Source organism: Muntiacus reevesi, chromosome 8, assembly GCF_963930625.1.
Source record: "Muntiacus reevesi chromosome 8, mMunRee1.1, whole genome shotgun sequence".
Taxonomy (NCBI): Eukaryota; Metazoa; Chordata; class Mammalia; order Artiodactyla; family Cervidae; genus Muntiacus; species Muntiacus reevesi.
The window spans coordinates 21,386,528-21,407,683 of NC_089256.1; the positions used below are offsets into that span (position 1 = coordinate 21,386,528).

Below are 21,156 nucleotides of genomic sequence, written 5' to 3' on the forward strand. Positions count from 1 at the left end.
CCAAGAACCTCACAGTGCTGATTTGCACTGTGACTTCCCAAGATGGGACTCCTGAACAAGACATTTCCCAGATGTGTTTGAATTCAGATCCTCTTCTTTAATAGAGTATCTTCCTGGGTGGAAATTCTACGGCATATGCTTTGAAAAACTTGGATTTAGCCCACTTAGGAAAATCTGAGCTTATTGTTTTTCTTTTCTTTTCTGCCCTCTTTCCTTTATGAGCTCTAAATGGCAGCTTTCTACAAAGTAAGATTGTTTAGGGCTTCCCTGGTGACTCAGCTGGGAAAGAATCTGCCTGCAATGCAGGAGACCTGAGTTCGATCCCTGGGTTGGGAAGATCCCCTGGAGAAGGGAATGGCAACCCACTCCAGTATTCTGCCTGGAGAATTCCATGAACTGTATAGTCCATGGGGGTGCAAAGAGTCTAACGCGACTGAGCGACTTTCACTTTCAAGATTGTTTAGGTTTTTTTTTTTTTTCTTCTTTGATACTGACTTTTGTGAATATGAAAGATACAGTTTTGACATTTGTTTTCATCTTTCAGCATTTTCTGTTTGCTTTATTTTATTCTGTGGTCAGTAAACAGGCAGCAGCAAGGAAGGACTGGAAATTATGTTGTTTAGGGGTGAGGATAATTGGACCGTGAGACCTAGGGCTTTTCAGAATTGAGAATTAAAACTCTGTGCCCCAGATTGAATCTAAAAGGGTCTTTTGTTGTTGCTGCTAAGTCGCTCAGTCGTGTCTGACTCTTTGTGATCCCATGGACTACAGCACTCCAGCCTTCCCTGTCCACTATCTCCCAGAGTTTTCTCAAACTCATGTCCATTGAGTTTTTTATTCCTCATCTAACCATCTCATCCTCTGTCGCCCCCTTCTCCTCCTGCCCTCCATCTTTTCCAGCATCAGGGTCTTTTCCAAAGAGTCTTGGATGTGGCCCTATGTGTAACTAGAGGCTTCCTGAATGGCTCAAACAGTAACGAACCCGCCTGCCAATGCAGGAGACACAGGTTCAATCCCTGGGTCAGGAAGATCCCCTGGAGAAAGAGATGGCAACCCACTCAAGTATTCTTGCCTGGAAAACCCCATGGACAGAGAAGTCTGGCAGGCTTCAGCCCATGGGGTTGCAAAGAGTTGGACACGACTGAGCGCACACGCACACAGAGGTGTTACACTCAGCCAGTGTTCACGTCTCTCTCCTGCCCTGCCCCAGGATAGCAGGTGCCGCTTTAGAAACCTGTCCTAGGACCAGACTGTGTCCCAGGGTACACACCCGAGTCTGCAGGTGAGACATTCACAGGCATCTCCCCTTTGCATACCCCCAGGCTGAAGGAGGATGCCAAGAAGGCCATAGCAGCCCTGGGAAGTAAAGAGATCAGGAACATGCGGTTCAGGTCAAGCTGGGTGTTTGTGGCATCAAAGGGCTTTGAACTTCCTCCAGGAATTCAGAGAGAAAAGGTGAGTGGTTGTTAAACATCCCTTCTTCTCAAACAGTTACCGTATGTCCTAGCAATTCCACTCACAGATGCACAGCCAAAAGAACAAAAACACATATTCACACAAAATCTTGCACAGGAATGTGCTATTATTCCTAACAGCAAAAAAAAAAAAAAGCAGGAACAACCCAGATCGGATGAATGGACTTAAAAATGTATAAATAAAATAGATGTAAGTGCACCCTGAAATATTCCTCAGGCACATAAAGAAATGAAGTATTGATATCTGCCATGACATGAGTGAACCTTGAAAACACACTAAGTGAGAAGACCAAATACAAAAGGCCATATACGGTGTGAGTCCATGTGAATGAAATTTCTGTAACAGTCAAAACCAGAGAGAGAAAGTAGATTAGGAGCTGACTGGGCTGTGGGGCATGGTGAGAGGGTATGTGCTTTCTTGTTTCAGGGATGAAAATGTTTTCATTTGTTTGTTTTGCCAGGATGTGGCTTGCAGGATCTTAGTTCCCTGACCAGGGTTTGAATCCAGACTCTAGTAGTAAAAGCACCAATTCCTTACCACTAGACTGCCAGGGAATTCCCAGAATATGTTTTAAAATTGAGTGTGATGATGCTTGCATGTCTCTGTGAATATACTGAAAACCACTGAGTAACCACTTTATCATTAAAACCATTAAACTTTAAATAGATGAATTTTATAGATATGCAGCAAGCAACACAGGTTTACTATATAGTACAGGGAACTATGACCAATATTTTGTAATAATCTATAACAGAAAATAATCCGAAAAATAATATATGTGTACGTGTATAACTGAATCACCTTGCAGTGTACCTGAAACGTAAGTCAGTTATCAGTTCAGTAACTCAGTTGGTCTGACTCTGTGCAAGCCCATGGACTGCAACACGCCAGACTTCCCTGTCCATCACCAACTCCCAGAACCTGCTCAAACTCATGTCCATCGAGTCGGTGATGCCATCCAACTGTCTCATCCTCTGTCATCCCCTTCTCCTGTCTTTAATCTTTCCCAGCACCAATATCTTTTCCAATGAGTTGTTCATCACGTCAAGTGGCCAAAGTATTGGAGCTTCAGCTTCAGCCTCAGTCCTTCCAATGAATATTCAGGCTTGACTTCCTTTAGGATGGACTGGTTTGATCTCCTTGCAGTCCAAGGGACTCTCGGGAGTCTTCTCCAAAACCAAAGCTCCAAAGCATCAATCCTTCGGCACTCAGCCTTCTTTATGGTCCAACTCTTACATCCATGTGTGACTACTGAGTAGGCTGGAGCAAATCCCATTCTAGCAAGTGATCCACTTTTCTGATTTTGCTCACAGCTAGCACATTAAGCATTGCTGATTAGATGAATGGATAAATTAAATCCTTTTCTTTCCTTTGCACAGATCAACCACTCAGATGATGCGAAGAACAGGTATTCTGGCTGGCCAGCCGAGATCCAGGTAGAAGGCTGCATACCAAAAGGGCCCAGCTAACATTGCTACGCCTCGATAAATGGGCTTTTTATAGACAAATGCATCCTGAATGGACTGCGGCCCTTCTCCAATGGTCAATATTTGATGAATATTTCAGGTTTGTCAACCAACCAATCAAAATATTTGCCAGTTGTATAAAATCTTGTCCCACAGACTTTTTATGCCAGTGTTTATAGAGTGAAGATGTTGAGCTGAAATACATGGTTGTGCTCAAGAGGATTCAGTGATATCATCTGGGAAGGAGAGGATTAGGGGAAGAAGCCCCTGCCTGTTAAGGTGTGGAGCTATTTTATCATCAGATCCAAGTTTGACCCGTGTGGTCCAGATAGCTCTGCAGAGAGAAAACCTTTATTCTCCGACCACAGAGCACACCCTCCTTATGGACGGTCATCTCATAGGGACAATGAGCAGTAGCCACAGGGCTTAGCCACCTTCTTGGGTCAACCTTCTTGAGCTCTCCTTGCAGGCCCCTGAACTTATTCATTCATCCCACAAATCTGGGTGCGCCTAACTCGGGCACAAGCAATAAGATGGTGAAGAGATTCAGTGTCTGCATCCACGCAGGGGTGTTCTCCAGTGGCACCTTGTTTAACAGGATGGGGAGGAGGGATCTCTGATGGGCCGGGCGGGCAGGGGCTGCTCTCAGGAGGACCACTGTACCACCCTGACTTCCTAGGAGGCACACTGTAGATCCACATGCCAAGATGCCCAGCGCCGTGGGGTTAAGAAAATCAAGTCATTGCCAAGTGCTCTTTCTGACCTCCCTCCCAAACCTGGCTCCCAGAAATGATAGGAGACTTTGATGCCAGCTTGATAGTGCTTATCTAGCCTCCAGTTTCTCATCTATCCATGGAGGGGTTAGAACAGATGAACGATTTTCAAGTACTTTTATCAGCAGGCCTCCTTTTAAAAACACGGCAGCACGTGGCACCCTGAATTTCAGCATCCTTGCAGGATCCAGCTCCCCAGGTCTCAGTGGCTGACAGCAGTGCTGAGTCCTCCATGGTTGTAGGTGGGCGGAAGGACAGTGGAGGCTCAACTCTGAGCGGGGGGCCAGGCTGAAGGAGGGTCCCTATCGGGCATGGAAGCCAGAGAGAGCGAAAGTCCAGATGTTTGCCAGAGCTCCTGCCAGGACATGTGTGAGCCCTCATCATTGCACCCTGCTGCCAACCAGGGGAACATCAGCTTCTTGGCAGTGGGGGGGTGACCATGGACCCCTCAGGGAGCCTGAGTCTCTCTCTGCAGAGGAATCTGCAAACCAGTCGGTGGGATCTTGGCTGGGGCCCTGTTACAGGCTAGACTCTATTCCTCCCTAACTCGTGAGTTGAGTCATAACTGACCAGCAGTACCACAGAATGTGACCTTGTGTGGAAATAGGGTCACTGTTGATATAATAAGTCTGAGTCAGGTGGCCCCTATCCAGTGTGACTGGTGTCCTAACAAAAAGGAGAAATTTGGACACAAACAGGCCATCAGAGAAAACCCCCTTCTGGTCTCTGGACCACCTCAGAGGAGGCCTGGAAGGGACCTTGAGGGTCACTGAAAAGGCAGCGGAATGGAGGCCCCGGGAGCGTGGGGGCTGGAGGAGGGAGGGGTGATCAGGACGAACACGGAGGACTCGGAGGGCAGCGGGCTCCTCTCGGGACTCACGGTGGGTGCCTGTCACTGCACACTCGTCCAGACCCACCGGGTGTCCAACCCCAGGTGTGACCCTAGTGTAAACCGTGGGCTCTGCGTGGTGACAATGTGTCAGCGTGGAGGTCACCCCTCTGAAGGGGGCGGTCGACAGTGGGGAGGCTGTGCCTGTGGTGGGGGGTGAGGCAGGGAGTCTAAGGGAAATCTCAGAATCTCTGTGTCTTCCTCTTTTTACTGTGAACCTAAAACAAATAAAGTCTATTACAAAACCAAGCTGCCAAGGAAACGGAGACGCAGATGGGCAGTCACCCGTCCTGGGCGTCTGTCCTCTCTCCCCAGACGCCCCCACCCTTCCCCCATGTGGAAGTGAGCCTGAGCCTCCTCTACCCCCACCCCCACTGTCCCGGCAGGGCCAGCACCCCCTCTCTGCTGCTGAAGAGCGGGTGGGCCTGCAAGGACTACTCCTTCCACGAGAGGGCAGGGCCTCTAACCTCCACCCTGTGAAGGGCAGGCACTTCCTGAGCTCTAAGAATCCCTATTACCAATATGCCTGGACTTTTGACAGGCTTCCCCGCTGGCTCAGCGGTAAAGAACCCACCTGTCGACGCAGGAGATGTGGGTTCAATCCCTGAATCGGGACGATCCCCTGGAGAAGGAAATGGCAACCCACTCCAATATTCTTGCCTGGAGAATCATCATGGACAGAGGAGCCTGGTGGGCTGCAGTCCAAGGGGTCTTAAAATAGTGTCTGAACATACACACACACACACACACACACACACACGACTTTAGACATCACTGATGCAGAAATGGAGCTTGTTCCTGTCTAAGGAGCTGAGACCCTCTATTGCCCAGCGGCTCTTTGTCACCCTCTAGCCCAGACACTGACACTACCCACCCAGGCCTGTCCTCTGTCCACGCATGCATGAGGGCTGACAGCCTCCTAGCACCTGCCCTGAGATGGGTCACCATCATCCCCTACCCCAACCCCTGCACCACTGGAGCAAGGGGGGTCCAGACAGTGAAGAGCTGGGGGATTTCCACCCACAGTGGCCTCTGCTACTCCACCACCCTGCACAGACACACACTTAGAATCTCATCTGTGCACAGGCTCCCAGTTCCTCACCTCCTTAATCCATTAGCGGGGGAGACTGCATGGTCTCCTCTGCACGACGAGAAAGCAAACTCAGAAGGAGCGGTCCTGCTGAGGGTGTATGAGCACCCGGACCAGCCCTCCCTCAGAGGGTCCGTGGGCCGGGTGGGATGTGGGACCCCAGCTAGGGGTCATGACCAAGGTCCCGCCCAAAACCCCGGACAGTAGCTTGTGAACTAGTCCAGTGCCTTGATGCTCCTGAGGCCCCGAACCTTCCTGGAGAGCCTTCCTGAGGGGTGTGCCGAGGAAGGGTGCTGTGCTGCTGGGGAGGGTGGATCCTCAGCCACCTCCTCAGCGAACTTCCCTCGCTCCCTCCGTGGAAGGGGTCCCACTCTGTCTGGTCTCTGCGGTGTCTTCCCTGTGCCTTTCCTGGAACTGCAGAGGCATCCACCCTCTGACACAGCTTGATGAATCAGAAAACTCGCTGCAAAGTCAGCTGTCCAGTTCTTCCTTCCGTCTTCCCTCTCTGCCCAGGAGCCTCTGGATGGATGACCTGGGCATCAGGTCCTGCAGGACGCAGACCCTGAAAACTACCCCCAGGACCTCTTAATGTCAGGCTTTGAAAGCCATCTTTTAAGCCTCCAAATTTCTTCTTTAGAGGACATTTTGCCCACAAGTCAGGTGAATGAGCAAAAAAGTGCTCGGGATTCATTTTCTTAATTTTCTAAGATTTTTTGTTTTGTTTCGGAAAGCCCCATGGGTGTGACGCTGAGATGGAGGCAGAATCCCCCCATTCTGTGCCAGCCCCGAACCCCCAGGGCTCCTTGGGGCCCCCCATACTTTGGTGGTGGGGGTGCCCAACTCACCCACGCTTCAGTCACAGCGAAGGGAGGGCTTTGGGACCCCGGGGAGTGCGTGCCTATAGTTTTGCAGGTGAAGTAACCCGCATAGGACCAGGAAGTCAGGCTCACTCCTGGGAACCAGCCCAAGTGTGAGGGTACGCACCTATGTGAGGGGTTGTGGATATCCCTTCCTGGCATGTTCAGAGCTTAATACGGGCAGAGAGTGGCAGGACACAGAAAAATCAGAAAGTCCTTCTGTACAGTGCTATGTTAAGTGACCCGTTCTCCAAGTGTGGTTGGCCCCAGCCTGCCTGCCGAGAACCTGTTAGCCCAGTTACCCACCTCCCGCCCCGCCCCCTCCCGTGAGTTCACAAGCCCACCAGGAGACTCTGATGCAGCTGGAGTCTGAGGACCACTGTGTGAAGCACCAGGAAATGGATGGATACTTCAGGTTTCGTTTCTGTGGCAGACTAATGGTTTCATTTTTGTGGCAAGTCATTAGTTTCATTTCCTTTGCTTCTGGGAAAGGAAACCGTGAGGGGAGGAGGGATCCTTTAAAAGGAAAGGGAGGAATAGGCAGAGATGACTTTGCTGGCCTCCCTACTACAGGTGCACAGGTAAGAGCTGGGTCAGCGTGGGGAGGGCTACCTCAATGCTTCTTCCTGCAGCAGATCTGCATTTCTATTAAAAGCGGCTCCTGTTAAACGTGGCTTGTGCCAGAAGGCTGGAGGTAGAAAGATGCTGTTTCTGAAGCTGCCTGTGTTGTGCGCTGGTGCTGGTCCCTAGCCATCCCTGCATGCACGCTCTAGAAAGGAAGCGGCGGGACTGGGAGCACAGGGGGTGCCCATCTCCCCGAGTCTGGCCAAAGACCTTGTGACCACTCAGAAGTGGCTTCTGGAACTTCCATGGAAGTTGTACATCCTGAGGAGGGGAGAGAGTTTCATGCTCTGTGAAGCTGTGATTTAGAATAAGAAATATATTAACTATAGTCACCTTGCTGTACCTTGCATCTCCACAGCTAATAATACTGTGTAGCATTTTAGAAAGTTGCTAAGAGAGTAGAAGGCTTCCCAGGTGGTAGTAGTGGGAAAGAACCCTCCTGCCAGTGCAGGAGACTCAGGGGATGTAGGTTCAGTCCTCAGGTTGGGAAGATCCCCTGGGGAAAGGCATGGCAACTCACTCCAGTATTCTTGCCCAGAAAATGCCATGGACAGAGGAGCCTGGGAGGCTACAGTCCATGGGGCTGCAAAATAGTCAGACACGACTTAGAGGCTAAACAATAACAACAAAAAGGGCAGATCTTAAAAGTCCTCATCACAAGAAAAAAAAGTAAGTATGAGGATAGATATTAACTCATCCAGGTGACTATTTCCTAATATTCACAATTGTAGGGGAAAAGGAGAGATTATTTGGTCTGTGTTGGGCTTCCCAGGTGGCTCAGATGGTAAAGAATCCGCCTGCAATGCAGGAGCCTCGGGTTCGATCCCTGGGTCGGGAAGATCCCCTGGAGAAGGAAATGGCAACCCACTCCAGTACCTTGCCTGGAGAATCCCATGGAGGGAGAAGCCTGGTAGGCGACAGTCCACGAGGTCGGCAAAGAGTCGAACACAGCTGAGCGACTTCACTTTCACTTTCAGTTGCAGCCTAACTGGTGTTCCTAAAACCCTCAAAAGGGAGGATAGCGTCCGCTTCTGTTATGCTAATCAGGTGGTGTCAGGTCCCCGGGGTTACGTTAATGAGGTAGGAGCCAGTTGCCTAGGTGAGCGATCACGTGACAGAGGACTGGCGCTTCCAGCCACGCCCCATCTCCCGGAAGGGAAGCAGGGCAGGAGATTGAGTTCAATCTCGGATAGTCAGTGATGGAATCACACAGGTCTATGGAATGAAGCCGCCTTAAAAGCGGAGAGTGTTTGGAGGGCTTCTGGAGCGCACTGGAGATGCGGGAGAGCGGTGCTCGCAGGGTGGAAGCTCCACCCTCGTCCTGCGCCTGCGCTTTGCATCTTTTCCATCTGGCTTTTTCTGAGTTGGGCTTCCCTGGTGGCTCAGCTGGTAAAGAATCCACCTGCAATCCTGCAATCCACCTGGGTTCAATCCCTGGGTTGAGAAGATCCCCTGACGAAGGAAAAGGCCACCCACTCCAGTATTCTGGCCTGGAGAATTCCATGAACTGTATAGTCCACGAGGTCGCAAAGAGTAGGACATGACTGAGCGGCTTTCACTTTTCCTGAGTTGTGTCTGTGTGCATGCTATTTCACTCAGTCGTGTCCGAATCTTTGTGAACCCATGGACTGCAGCTCACCAGGCTCCTCTGTCCATGGAGATTGTCGGGGCAAGAATACTAGAGTGGGTTTCCATGCCCTCCTCCAGGGGATCTTCCCCACCCAGGGTTCGCACCGTGTCTCTTATGTCTCCTGCATTGCAGGCAGGTTCTGTAAAGAACTAGCGCCACCTGGGAAATCCTTTTATAATAAACCTGTGATCTAGTCAGCGAAAGGTTTCTGCTCTAGCAGATTGTTCAAACACAAGAGGGGCGGTGGATGAGGTGGGGGGTGTCCTTGCTAGCGGTTTGCATCTGAAGTGTGGGCAGTGTTGACTGGGGGAAAAAAATGCACATGAGAGTTGTGAGTTAAGTTTTATTGGGGGCAAAATGAGGATGATAGCCTGAGAGACAGCATTTTGGATAGCTCTGAGGAGCTGTGACAAACAGCTAGTGGGGAAGTCAGTAATATATGATTTTAGTGAAGGGCGTATGTGCAATCAAGCACACATTTTGGCAGAAGCTCACTGCTAGTCACGAGGAGCAGATGTCACCATTAGCGATTTTAGTGCTTTTCTAGATATGAGGAGATGCAAGAATTGTGCTCATAAAATCTTCTCTGGAAAATATTAAACTATCTGAAGACCTGTTCTGCCAGTTTTTCCCAGAGCACAGAGGGCCTTGCTCCTGATCTCCATCCTGAACTACTTTCAAGGGAGCAGTTGCAGTGGCTCAGGATTTAATCCTTGTAGAGTTAGGGTGTGTGTGTGTGTGTGCTCGGTCGCTGAGTTGTGTCCGACTGTGACCCCGTGGACTATAGCCCAACAGGTGCCTCTGTTCATAGGATTTCCCAGGCAAGAACACTGGAGTGGGATGCCATTTCCTTCTCCAGAGATCTTCCTGACCCAGGGATCAAACCCGAATCTCCTGCATCTCTTGCATTGGCAGGCATATTCTTTGCCACTGTGCCACCTGGGAAGCCTAGAGACAGATGACAAATGCCAGTTTGTAATTAGCAGCAGGATGAGGTGGGGGCGGGTGATAGGGTGAGCCCCATCTGATAATAGTCCTGTGGTATCCACTGTCATCTCCCGGTAGATAGTGTCCGAATTTAGTCAACTGTTTGATGATATATAGAATGACACACACTTTCAGAATCAGAATTGAAGCCCCAAAGCCTGGTCTCAGAGCTTCAGGATCCCTCTTGCTTGAGGCAGTGGTGGCCAAGAGGGCTCCTGACGCTGTTTCTCTTGAGGGGCAAGGACACCTGCTTTCTAGCATTTGCTGATTCCCATTGTAGCATGAACTGGTGGATTATTATGCCTTCAGAATTTTACTTAGAGAGAGACAGATATGATGCCAAGTCCACCCAGCAAAGAAAGGCCTTGGGGGGAACAGATAAAGTATAAACCACTATGCCTTTGAACTGTGGTGCTAGAGAAGACTCTTGAGAGTCCCTTGAACAGCAAGGCGATTAAACCAGTCAATCCTAAAGGAAATCAACCCTGAATATTCATTGGAGGGACTGATATTGAAGCTGAAGTTCCAATAATTTGGCCACCCAACGCGAAGAGCTGACTCATGAGAAAAGACCCTGATGCTGGGAAAGTTTGAGGGCAGGAGGAGAAGGGGATGACAGAGGATGAGATGATTGGATGGCAACACTGACTCAATGGACATGAATTTGAGCAAGCTCCAGGAGATTGTGAAAGAGGGAGCCTGGCATGCTGCAGTCCATGGGGTTGCAGAGAGTCAGACACGACTGAGTGACTGAACATCAATGGTGTGTGAGTGTCCTAGGGTTGTTATGGCACAGGATCCCAGACTAGAGGGCTTAAAAAATGAAAATTTAGTCTCTCCCAGCCCTGGAGGCTGGAAGTCTGAGATGGAAGCATTAGCAGGGCTGGTTCCTCCTGAGATTCTGCATAGAGTCCATCCCTGTCTCTTCCAGCTTCTCCTCATTGCCAGCACTCCTTGGCACTACTGGGGGAAATATCTGAGGATGCTTCCAGCAGGATGAAAAAGAAAAAGCAGAGGCCTTTTCATGGGATCATACTTTCTCTAGACACTTGCTGAAGGGTCAGGTATTTTGTAAGACAATGAATTTCGTGGCGGAGACTGGCCCCATGGGAAACTATTCAGATGTGGAACAGAGAAAAGGCTGAACCTCAGGGACTCAGAGAAATGAAGAACAGGAAGATGCAAAACAGCTGTAAAAACCCAGATTTAGTTTTAGTCCCCAACCAGTGGGAGGGGCTGGCTGAGAGTCTTTTCCTCTAAAGCTAGCCTCAGCCGCAGGGCACTTGAGGGCTGCATGCCAGCAATTCCTGGCCAGGAAGTGCCGGCTTCACCCCCCCAATAGCCCCACACATCGGGAATCGGGAATCAGCTGACTGACTGTAAGATTGGGGTTGCCTGTAAGATTGGCCTTCTGCCCAACACTCAACTGAGTAGTCTTACTGCCCTTCATCCACAAGAGGGAACAGAGGTGCTGTCTTAGGATTTCAGCACAGAGATAAGGGTGCTCCCTCCACTGGACATCTTTTGCAGGGCTCCCCCAGGAGCAGGGACGAGCCTGTGGTGGGGGGGGTCTCCCTTTTTTAGGGTCTCCAGGTCAGTGGAGCTCACCGCTTAGAAAAGCACAGGTAGAAGACTTCACCTCCTTCCAACCCAAACCCAAATGTCAGGTCCAGCCCCTGTCATGCCAGGAAAGGCCAGGGCACAGCCCAGTCAGTGCAAGGCAGAGAGGACCAGAGGGGCCAATCCCCAATCCCAAAGAAGGGAGCCGCCCCTGGGCTGGGCTTTCTGAGCCCCCAGGAGACAAGGGTGCTTCTCCCAGTTCCCTGAGCTCATTCTGACCTCAGGACCTTTGCACTTGAACTTGTTCTGCCAGGAAGGCTCCTCCCCAAGTCCTCAAATAGTTGCTGCTCTCCTCATTTATTTCTTGTTTCCTGTACATGCAGACACGCCCTCTAACAGCCCCTGCCTCCACCTCTGACGCTGACCCCAGGATCTGTCACCCACTCCCTTTCTTCCAGACACTCCATCATCACCTGGGGTTGCATTACTGCAGCCTTCTTCATTGGTTGGCTTTCTTGCTTGGGGGGGGGGGGGGGTCCTCCCTGACAGAATGTGTGTACCGGAGGCAGGGACTTCATCTGGCTTGCTCACCACTGAACCCTCACGGCAGGAACCACCTCGCACATAGTAGGTCCTCGTATTAGTTTGCTCAGGCTGCTGTAACAAAGTGCCGCAGGATGGATGGCTTAGACAACAGAAATTTATTTTCTCACAGTCTGGAGGCCAGAAGTGCAAGACTAAGGTGTCAGCAGGGTTACTTTCTCCCGAGGCCTCCTGGACAGGAGACGGCAGTCTTCTCCCTGTGTCCTCACGTGGTGTTGCCTCTCTGTGTATCTGTGTCCTAATCTGTTTTTTTTTCTCATTAAGACACCGGTGAGGTTGGATCAGTGACCTCATTTACCTCAATCACCTCTTTAAAGGCCATCTCTCCAGTATAGACACACACCGAGGTCCTAGAGGTTAGGACTCTGACACATGAACTTGGGGACAGAATTCAGCCTGCATCAGTCCTCAAAACACATCTGCTGAATGAATGAACAAGTGAATGAACCACCCTCACTTTTAAAGCTAGGCCAATGGCACACACAAGGTTATGAATGTGCAGGTCCAATTTGAGAGAAGGCAAAAAAATTGGCCCAGCATTCAGAGATGGTATCAAATAGGAAAAGGTAGGTTAGGACCAAATTCTTTAGGAACTTTGTTCTGAACACAAAGACCCCAGAAGTTTTTAGAAAGGGTAGTGACAGGATGAGACCAGGGGCTTAGAAGGGAAAGGGCCATAGTGTGTGCAAGGATGGGGCCACTTTTGTGAGGAAGGGATGGACGGATGGCTGAAAACAGGGCACACACGGATGCCCCAAGGGTCAGCAACGGGGTAGGCACCACCTCGAGACTCCAATCCTCCCCAGTGGTTAGTGCTCTGGAGCTGGCATGACAAATTCCCCCAACTCAGACACATAGGATATCTATTCTCTCCCAGTTCTCAGGCCAGAAGTTCCAGGGCGAGGTGTCGGTAGAACTAGTTTTTCCTGGAGGCTCTGAGGGAGAACTCTTTCAGGCCCCTCTCCCAGCTTCTGAGGCCCCTGATCCCCTCGGGGGTCCCTGACTTGGGGCAGTGACCCTCCAGTCTCTGCCTCCATTGCCCTCCAGCCAAGGGGCTCCTGTGTCTCAAACCCTCCGCGCCTGTCTCTTGCATTTCGGGCCCACCATCATCCCCAGATCTGCCTCAATTCCACTGCGAGTGGGCTTTTCCTAATAAGGTCACAGCCACATATCCAGGTGGACTTGCATTTGGGAGGAGAGCGAAGCCGTTCAACTCACTGTCTCCACTCTGGTCCCCATGGGGGGTGGAGGGGCGGTCACAGCAGGAAAGTGTTCATGACCCAGAGTCCCTGTCCAGCCTGTGGGCCCTGACTCAGGCCAGTAACTAGACCATTGCGCTTCACCTTCTTGACCTGAAAAAGTGCAAATTAGGCGCTGACATGCAGGGTTGCTGTGAAAACGAAATGAGCATCTCAGAGCAGTGCTGGGTGAGGCCAGCTGTCTCTAGGGGGACGACCACCTGATTATAGGTCCCACAGAGAAGTAAGAGACCCCAGCAACCTTTCTCCCAGAATCTCCAGCAGCCTGACCTAGCCAGGGTGAGAAACGGTGACGGTGGGGCAGAGATTGCCTACCAAGGGATGCTGGATGGGCTCCCTGTCATCTCTCCACACCTTACTGCCTCCTCTCCATCTTGAACTGTAGGTGACGACGCGGAGCCCAGCAGAAGTGACAGCAGAACCTTTAGACTCTTCCGTGGAAGCGCAGAGTCCCCTTGTCCCCAGGCCCGGGGCACCACCAACACCCCTTTTGTGTTCTGTGCCTGTTTGTGGCCATCAGCCCCTCCTGCAGACAGGCCTGAGCTGGGCTTCTGGCCTGCCCTGCGTCAGTGAGCAACAGGTGGGTTGTAAGCGGTTGGGCAAGGCAGAGCTGGAGGAAATACAGCCCCCAGAAAGGTCTGCTGGGGGACCTCTGGGCCACGCTCCCGTCTTGTGTCTTCGCAGAGCTCGTCGAGAAGACCGAAGGCGCTGAGCCCCAGAGAACGCATACCCCAGCTCTCAGAGGAGACAGTCATGGCGCTGTCCTACAGGCCTTTGACGTCAAGGAGGCGCATTCTGACTTCCACTCAGCCCCGCCCAAAGGAAGACATGAACTTCCATCAGCAGCCACCAGCGCCGCCGGCTCCAGCACCGGAGCAGACAATGAGTCCCCTCCATTGGCAGGTGGGAGAGAGCCACCCGGACTTCCTTCCCAACAACTTCCATCAGCTCAATTTGGACCCTCAGCAGCCAGAAGCAAATGGGGGCCAACAGAGGTCAAAGGTAAGGTGAAAGGAGGGTGGGTCAGGAAGGGTGCTTGAGGGGGAGGGAGGGGAGAGAAGTGTGTGTGTTAGTCACGGAGTCATGTCTGACTCTGCAACCCCATGGACTGCAGCCCGCCAGGCTCCTCTGCCCATGGGGTTCTCCAGGCAAGAGTACTGGGGTGGGTTGCCATTTCCTCCCCCAGGGGATCTTCATGACCCAGAGATGGAACCTGGGTCTCCTGCATTGCAGGCAGATTCTTTACCATCTGAAAGGTGGAGGGGTTGGGGGGGGAGTGGGGAATAAAACCTGTCAGTCTACTCCAGTCCCTGTAGCACAGCTGGTGCCCTCCCCCACTCCCAACCTTCTAGGCACTTCCAACAAGTCCCAGGGGCAGACCCAGTCTCTGGGGCAGCAATGACCTTCCTGGTTCTCTGTGCTGGGGTCTCCTGCCTGAGAGCTTACCCTCCAGCTGTGACTGCCACAGTCATCACTGTCAGCTACCCCCCACCCCAGCCCTGCAGGCCCAGGGTGGGCTTCTCCCTTCCCTCCAACTGGGAGCGCCTGCCCTCGCAGGGTCATCTCCCAACTCACACGGGCACCTCCACCTCCGGCCCACAGCAGTGGAAGCCAAGCCTCTGCAGGAACAAGCGCGGTGGCCTTGCCTCTGGCACACCCAGGTCCACCTCTCGCCCCTCCTGTCTCTAACCCAACATGAGCAAATCCATCAATTCAGCCGCAAAGTCCAGAAAGCAGTGGGAGTCCATCAGAGGCCAAGGCTGTGAGTCTGTCTGTCTCCTTTAGGAGCCCGAAAACAACCTGTACAGAAAGTATGAGGAGAAGGTGCGGCCCTGCATTGACCTCATCGACTCCCTGCGGGCCCTGGGCGTGGAGCAGGACCTGGCCCTGCCCGCCATCGCCGTCATCGGGGACCAGAGCTCGGGCAAGAGCTCCGTGCTGGAGGCTCTGTCGGGGGTTGCCCTCCCCAGGGGCAGTGGTAAGCACTGCTGGGGCAGCCTCCTGCAAGCCACAGAGCATCCCAGGACCAGTAGGCTCAGGAGGGGCCACGGGAAGCCCCCTGGACGGGTGATGTGGGCAGGGGGTGGGGTAGGGGGTGGGCCTGGATGCTCCTGCTGCCCCTAGGTCCTGAGTCCTCTTTCACGTGTCAACAGTCATTGCTGGGCTTTGTATTAGTTGGTTTCTTTCTAGTCCTCTAAGACTATAGATACATTTCTATGTTAATTTGTGAGTTTCCGGTAACATGCAAAGTCTTTTTGAAGAATTTTCTCAACACTTTGAGAAGCTATTAGCCAGGATCATGGTGTGATATGTTTTTAAATGTTTCATTGTAAAAAAAATTTTTTTTTTTTTTGGTCATGCCTCAAGGCATGTGGGCTTTCATGCCCACAAGAGATTGAACCTGCACCCCCTGCATTAGGAGTTCAGAGTCTTAACCACTGGACCACCAAGGAAGTTCCTGTTTCCCTTCAAAAAAAACAACAAAAAAAATTTAAACGTTTGTAGAATTAAGCATGTCAACCCACTGCAGTATTCTTACCTGGAGAATCCCACGGACAGAGGAAACTGGCAGGCTATAGTCCATGGGATCTCAAAGAGTTGGACAGAACTGAGTAACTAACACTTACTTACTACTACTATGATCATCTGGCCTTCCCTGGTGGCTCAGCTGGTAAAGAATCTGCCTGCAGTGCAGGAGACCTGGGTTCAATCGCTGAGTTGGGAAGGTCCCCTGGAGAAGGGAAAGGCTACCCACTCCTGTACTCTTGCCTGGAGAATCCCATGGACGGAGGAGCCTGGCCAGCTACAGTCCATAGGGTTGCAAAGAGTTGGACACGACTGAAGTACGCACGCACGCACACACGCACGCACGCATGCACGTGACTTAGCACGCACGCATGCAAGCACAGAATTAAAAAGCTGTCATACATTCTGACAATGAAAATAATTATAAAGGGGAAAAAAGGACGCACTCGGCACCCTCAAGTGGGTAGTTTCCCCTGTCCTGATTCCCTCTCTCATACCCATCTTCTTCCAGCACTGCCCATCCGTCAAAAATAACAGGAACCCAGGGAGCCAGGGCTGCCTCCTGGGCACAGAGGAGGGTATGGGGGCTTCATGGACCCTGCACAGCCCTCAACAACCACCCAGATCAGGCGCCTCGGCCTGTGTGTCCTCCCAATCATGGGCAGTCGGTCCTTTACTCCTGGGTCTCCTGTGAGATCCCCATCCACCCAACTCTGATGTGTGATGGAATCAGAGTGGGGACCAGCGGCTCCTCCTCTCCGCCCTGGGTTGAGCATTTCCAGGAGAAAAGCAACAGAGCAAAGAGTCTGGAGTCCAGTGTGACCGTGGCAGTCTTGTGGGGCAGGCAGGACCCCCTTACAGGACAGTGCTTTGGGCTCCCTCCATGTCCGAGTGTGAGGGGCTAGGAGGGCTGGATGGGGCCAGGTAAATCTCACTGCTTCCCTCCCACTCCTAGCCCCATCCTGACCCTTGGCCGCCACCTGGACTGTGCCCGAGGCCTTTCTAGGAACGGGGGTAATTAGTGGGGCTGGACTGAGTCCTCCCTAGAGAGGGATATAGATTTCAGACAAGGCCTCTGGGGACACTGGGGAGGATAAGAGCAAAGGGTGGGGCTTCCCTGGTGGTCCAGTGGTTAGAACTCCATGCTCCCAATTCAAGAGATGGGGGTTCAATCCCTGGTCAGAGAACCAAGACTCTACTGCCTTGTGGTGCAGTCAAAAAAGAAAAGGGCACCTGTGAATGGTTCTTTTTAAGGGAAACTTAGAGGCTGTTTGGGAAACTCTCTCTCAGGAATCATTACCCGGTGTCCGCTGGTGCTGAAACTGACGAAGCGGGAGTGTGAGTGGACGGGGAGAATCAGCTACCGCAACATAACGCAGCAACTGCACAACCCCTCCGAGGTGGAGTGGGAGATCCGTAAAGGTAGGGCCCTGCAGGCCATCTGCAGGTCGGCTCCTTCTCCCCCTGGGGTCATCAGCAGTCACCCGGGCCTCTCCAGCCCCACAGCGAGCACCGTCTCTTCTTTCCAGGCTTTGCCACGTGCCGCCCTCTGCCTCGCACACGTCCCTCCTCCTTGCTGCATAACCCTACACTTTCGCGACTGTCAGTTTTACCTGCCTCTCCTCTGGGAAGTGTCCCAGACAGCACCCCTGCTCCAGCTACCCCGGTCAGCGCTGGGGACCTGTGTCACGAGGCGCTGCTCTAACCTGAAGTGTCTGGTTGCCTGTGGCCGCATCCCTGTCCCCAAGCCGCGAGGTTTCCCCCAAGGCCAACCCCGCCCACCCACCACTCCTAGAAGCACATCCAGCTCTTGAGATCAGCCTGTCGTAACCACCAAATGAGAAGCAGGCTCAGTTGCTCCTGGAATGTCTTCCCAGGAGGCGCTAGTGTTGAAGAACCCGCCTGCCAGTGCAGGAAACATGAGACACAGGTTTGATCCCTGGGTGGGGAAGATCCCCTGGAGGAGGGCATGGCAATCCACTCTAGTATTCTTGCCTGGAGAATCCCATGAACAGAGGAGGCTGGTGGGCTACAGTCCCTAGGGTCACAAAGAGTCGGACATGACTGAAGTAGCACGCTCCTGGAATCCACTTCCATACTCATTCAGAGGGGACCCTGGAGGTCATCCCCTCGCAGCCCTGCCTCCAAGGTCCCTGGGCCTGCCCACCCCTCCCCAAGGCATCTTCCCCTTCCTGCTCTCAAGCTGGGCTCAGCCAGACAGGCAAAAATTCACTCTGATCATAACAGGAAACTCTGTGGCCATAGCTTCCATCCTAGGGAGTTGAGCTTATGCCTCACTGAGCAGCAAACTCCATCCAAGGCTGGGGTTTTCACGTGACTCCTGGGTCTCAGCTCCCCGAGAATCTCACGTCCCCAGCTGGCTCACCAGAGGGATTGCTCCCCAAATTGCAAAGTGCTGCCTCAATTCTAGCATCCACCCCCAAAACAGGATCTTCCTGAGACCTTCACCTAGCAAGTCACCTAGCTTCAAACGATAAAAGCTCTGCCCTGCGGGGCCTGCTATGCCTGTCCTGTCCACATGTGCCCAGCACATCCTGCAGCGTGGCTGAGGTCTACCCAGTCTCTCTCTAGCTGCGAGCTCTGTGGGCAGCACTGGGAGGGCACGTTCTGTGAACCTGGGTGAATGTTCTGTGTAAGGATGAGTAATGAGCATCTTTAGAATAGCATCTCTAAAGCATCTACAGCATCTTGGAACTCTGGTCCACTGTGGTTGGGAGTGTAAGCTGGTGCAACTACTTTGGAAAACTGACAAAATATCCACTAAGGCTGGAGGTGTGTGCATCCCCCATAACACCTCAAAACTCTAATCCCGAGTATCAGTTCAGTTCAGTTGCTCAGTCATGTCTGACTCTTTGCGACCCCATCAACCACAGCACGCCAGGCCTCCCTGTCCATCACCAACTCCCAGAGTCCACCTAAACTCATGTCCATTGAGTCTGTGATGCCATCCAACCATCTCATCCTCTGTTGTCCCCTTCTCCTCCTGCCCTCAGTCTTTCCCAGCATCAGGGTCTTTTCAAATGAGTCAGTTCTTCGCATCAGGTGGCTAAAGTATTGCAGTTTCAAATTCAACATCAGTCCTTCCAATGAACACTCAGGACTGATCTCCTTTAGAATGGACTGGTTGGATCTCCTTGCAGTCCAAGGGAATCTCAAGAGTCTTCTCCAACACCACAGTTCAAAAGCATCAATTCTTCGGCGCTCAGCTTTCTTTATCCCGAGTACATTCCCAGCCAAAATGTGCACCAAAAGTCAGCTTCTGGAATCTCTATAGCAGCACTATGGTGATTCCCAGATGGTGCTAGTGGTGACAGAATCTGCTGCCAATGCAGGAGGCATAATAGATTAAGTTCCTGGGTCAGGAAGATCCTCTGGAGGAGGGCACAGCAACCCACTCCAGCACTCTTGCCCGGAAAATCCCATGGACAGAGGAGCCAGGCAGGCTCCAGTTCATAGAGTCACAAAGAGTCAGACATGACTGAGTGACTTAGCAAGCAAGCAGCTATGATTACCCACCTCCCTCCACCCACCCCCAGCCCCAACCCCCCACACCCCACAGACTGGATCAAGACACAGAATGGCAATGAAAAGGAACAGCCTCAGCCACAAGCACCAGTATAAAGGAATCATGCAAACGAAATGTTGAGCTGAGAAAGCGTGACGAAGAGAGGGTTTCCCCAAGTGGCTCAGCGGTAAAGAATCCACCTGCAATGCAGAAGCCGCAAGAGACTCGGCTTTGATCCCTGGGTCAGGAAGATCCCCTAGAGGAGGGCATGGCAACCCACTCCAGTAGTCTTGCCTGGAGAATCTCATGGATAGAGGAGCCTTGCAAGGTACAATCCATGGGGTCGCAAAGAGTCAGACATGACTGAGTGACTTAGCACACATGCACACACGCATGATACCAAGAGAAGACGTAGTTTACGATTCCTTTTATAATTAGGTGGGACCACAGGAAGATGCTCTTCTTGTAGGTCAAAAGTGGTTATCTATCAGCAAATTCACTTGGCTCAACCAAGTATAAAGTACAAAAATGGGCAAAAGAGTAGATACTGGTAAAGCTTAAGATAAGCGCTAGTTTATGTGAGGGCTAGAGATCCACAAGGAGAGAGGGGCTTTAGCAGGGCAGGGGGGCTGCCCATGTTCTATTTCTTGATGTGTGTTTCTGTGACACCAATGGGTCCCACCTGTGAAACTCACCAAGCCACAGGCTTAAGACAAAGGGTACTTTCCTGTATGTATGTTTCACTTCAATACAGAGTTACAAAATCATAGCTTAAGTAGTGACTGGGAGTGATAGCTAAAGCAGGAAACGTTTGCAAAGTAGCCTGGTTGCCATCATTCTCCCGCCTCCTAATCTCTAAAGAATTAGGCAATTCATCAGGGCTGTGCTTAAATTGCCTCCTTGTTTCTCACCTTAGGACTGTCCCCAGATACAGGTGAGACACACAAATCTGCCCACAGATTCCACAGTTTCTGCTTGGTTGGGTTCGTCCTCTGGACTCAGGGTTTCTCCTCTCTTGGTTTCTCCTCTCCATAGCCCAGAACATCATAGCTGGAACCGGAGTTGGCATCAGCCATGAGCTCATCAGTCTGGAGGTCACCTCCCCTGAGGTCCCAGATCTGACGCTCATTGACCTTCCCGGCATCACCAGGGTGGCTGTGGAGAACCAGCCGCAGGACATCGGACTGCAGGTGAGCCTCTCTGCAACTTGGGAGTGGGCCCCACCCTCAGCAGGGGGCACTTCTGAGGTCCCTGCCGGCAGCCCCCAGGGCTCTGGTGCACATTCCCAGCCCACAATCTGAGTAGCTGGGGAGGAGACTGCGGAGGACAGTCTAGGGCGGAGGCCTCATACTCGGGTTCAGACAAGGGCCCGGCAGTCATGGAAACAGGCAAAGCTGACTCTGTAGGCCTGGAGGTGTATAACGCACACCCTGCGCAATGCTGTCCTCTGGGAATATGGACCCAGTGTTACCACTATCCTAATATTTAAAAGAAGCCAGACATTGGATTTTTACATGGGATCTACCAATCTTAGCCACAAGTTTTTTAAGTAACACTACGTAAACCAACCAGGACACAGATTGTGATCTCTGGCTAGGGACAAGAAGGCCGATGCGGTGGATTTGCATGAGAACCGCAGAGCAGTTCTGACCAATACAAACCAACAGCTGCTGAGCCTGGGGCTTCTTTACCAAAGACCTTCCCACTTAAGGTTGCCTGAGAACGTAGTCGTCACAGGGATGCCAGAATCACACCTGATCTCTGGCTGGGTCCACCCTGAGACCAGCCTTGTCAAGCCTTGCCGAGCCAGCTCACGTGGAGGCCAAGGAGGCAAGGATGGTCTCAGAAGCAGGGTTGCTGTCCAGGGTGTAAAGGGACGGGGTGAAGGAG

The 21,156-nt window shown here is 52.0% G+C and overlaps 2 protein-coding genes across 2 annotated transcripts in view; both read left to right on the forward strand.

Moving 5' to 3' along the window:
* Positions 1–4,846, forward strand: part of FAM3B (FAM3 metabolism regulating signaling molecule B) — a 60,895-nt gene extending 56,049 nt beyond the window's left edge. Inside the window, exons 7-8 of the mRNA XM_065943266.1 lie at positions 1,323–1,455; positions 2,856–4,846. Of these exons, the coding sequence (XP_065799338.1) occupies positions 1,323–1,455; positions 2,856–2,945 (223 nt within the window). The 3' untranslated portion in view covers positions 2,946–4,846. The remainder of the gene's footprint in view (positions 1–1,322; positions 1,456–2,855) is intronic.
* A 2,083-nt stretch (positions 4,847–6,929) lies between these two features.
* MX2 (MX dynamin like GTPase 2) overlaps positions 6,930–21,156 on the forward strand; it is a 36,883-nt gene continuing 22,656 nt past the window's right edge. Inside the window, exons 1-6 of the mRNA XM_065943256.1 lie at positions 6,930–7,132; positions 13,600–13,794; positions 13,899–14,216; positions 15,000–15,192; positions 17,031–17,162; positions 20,302–20,456. Coding sequence (XP_065799328.1) covers positions 6,950–7,132; positions 13,600–13,794; positions 13,899–14,216; positions 15,000–15,192; positions 17,031–17,162; positions 20,302–20,456 — 1,176 coding nt within the window. The 5' untranslated portion in view covers positions 6,930–6,949. The remainder of the gene's footprint in view (positions 7,133–13,599; positions 13,795–13,898; positions 14,217–14,999; positions 15,193–17,030; positions 17,163–20,301; positions 20,457–21,156) is intronic.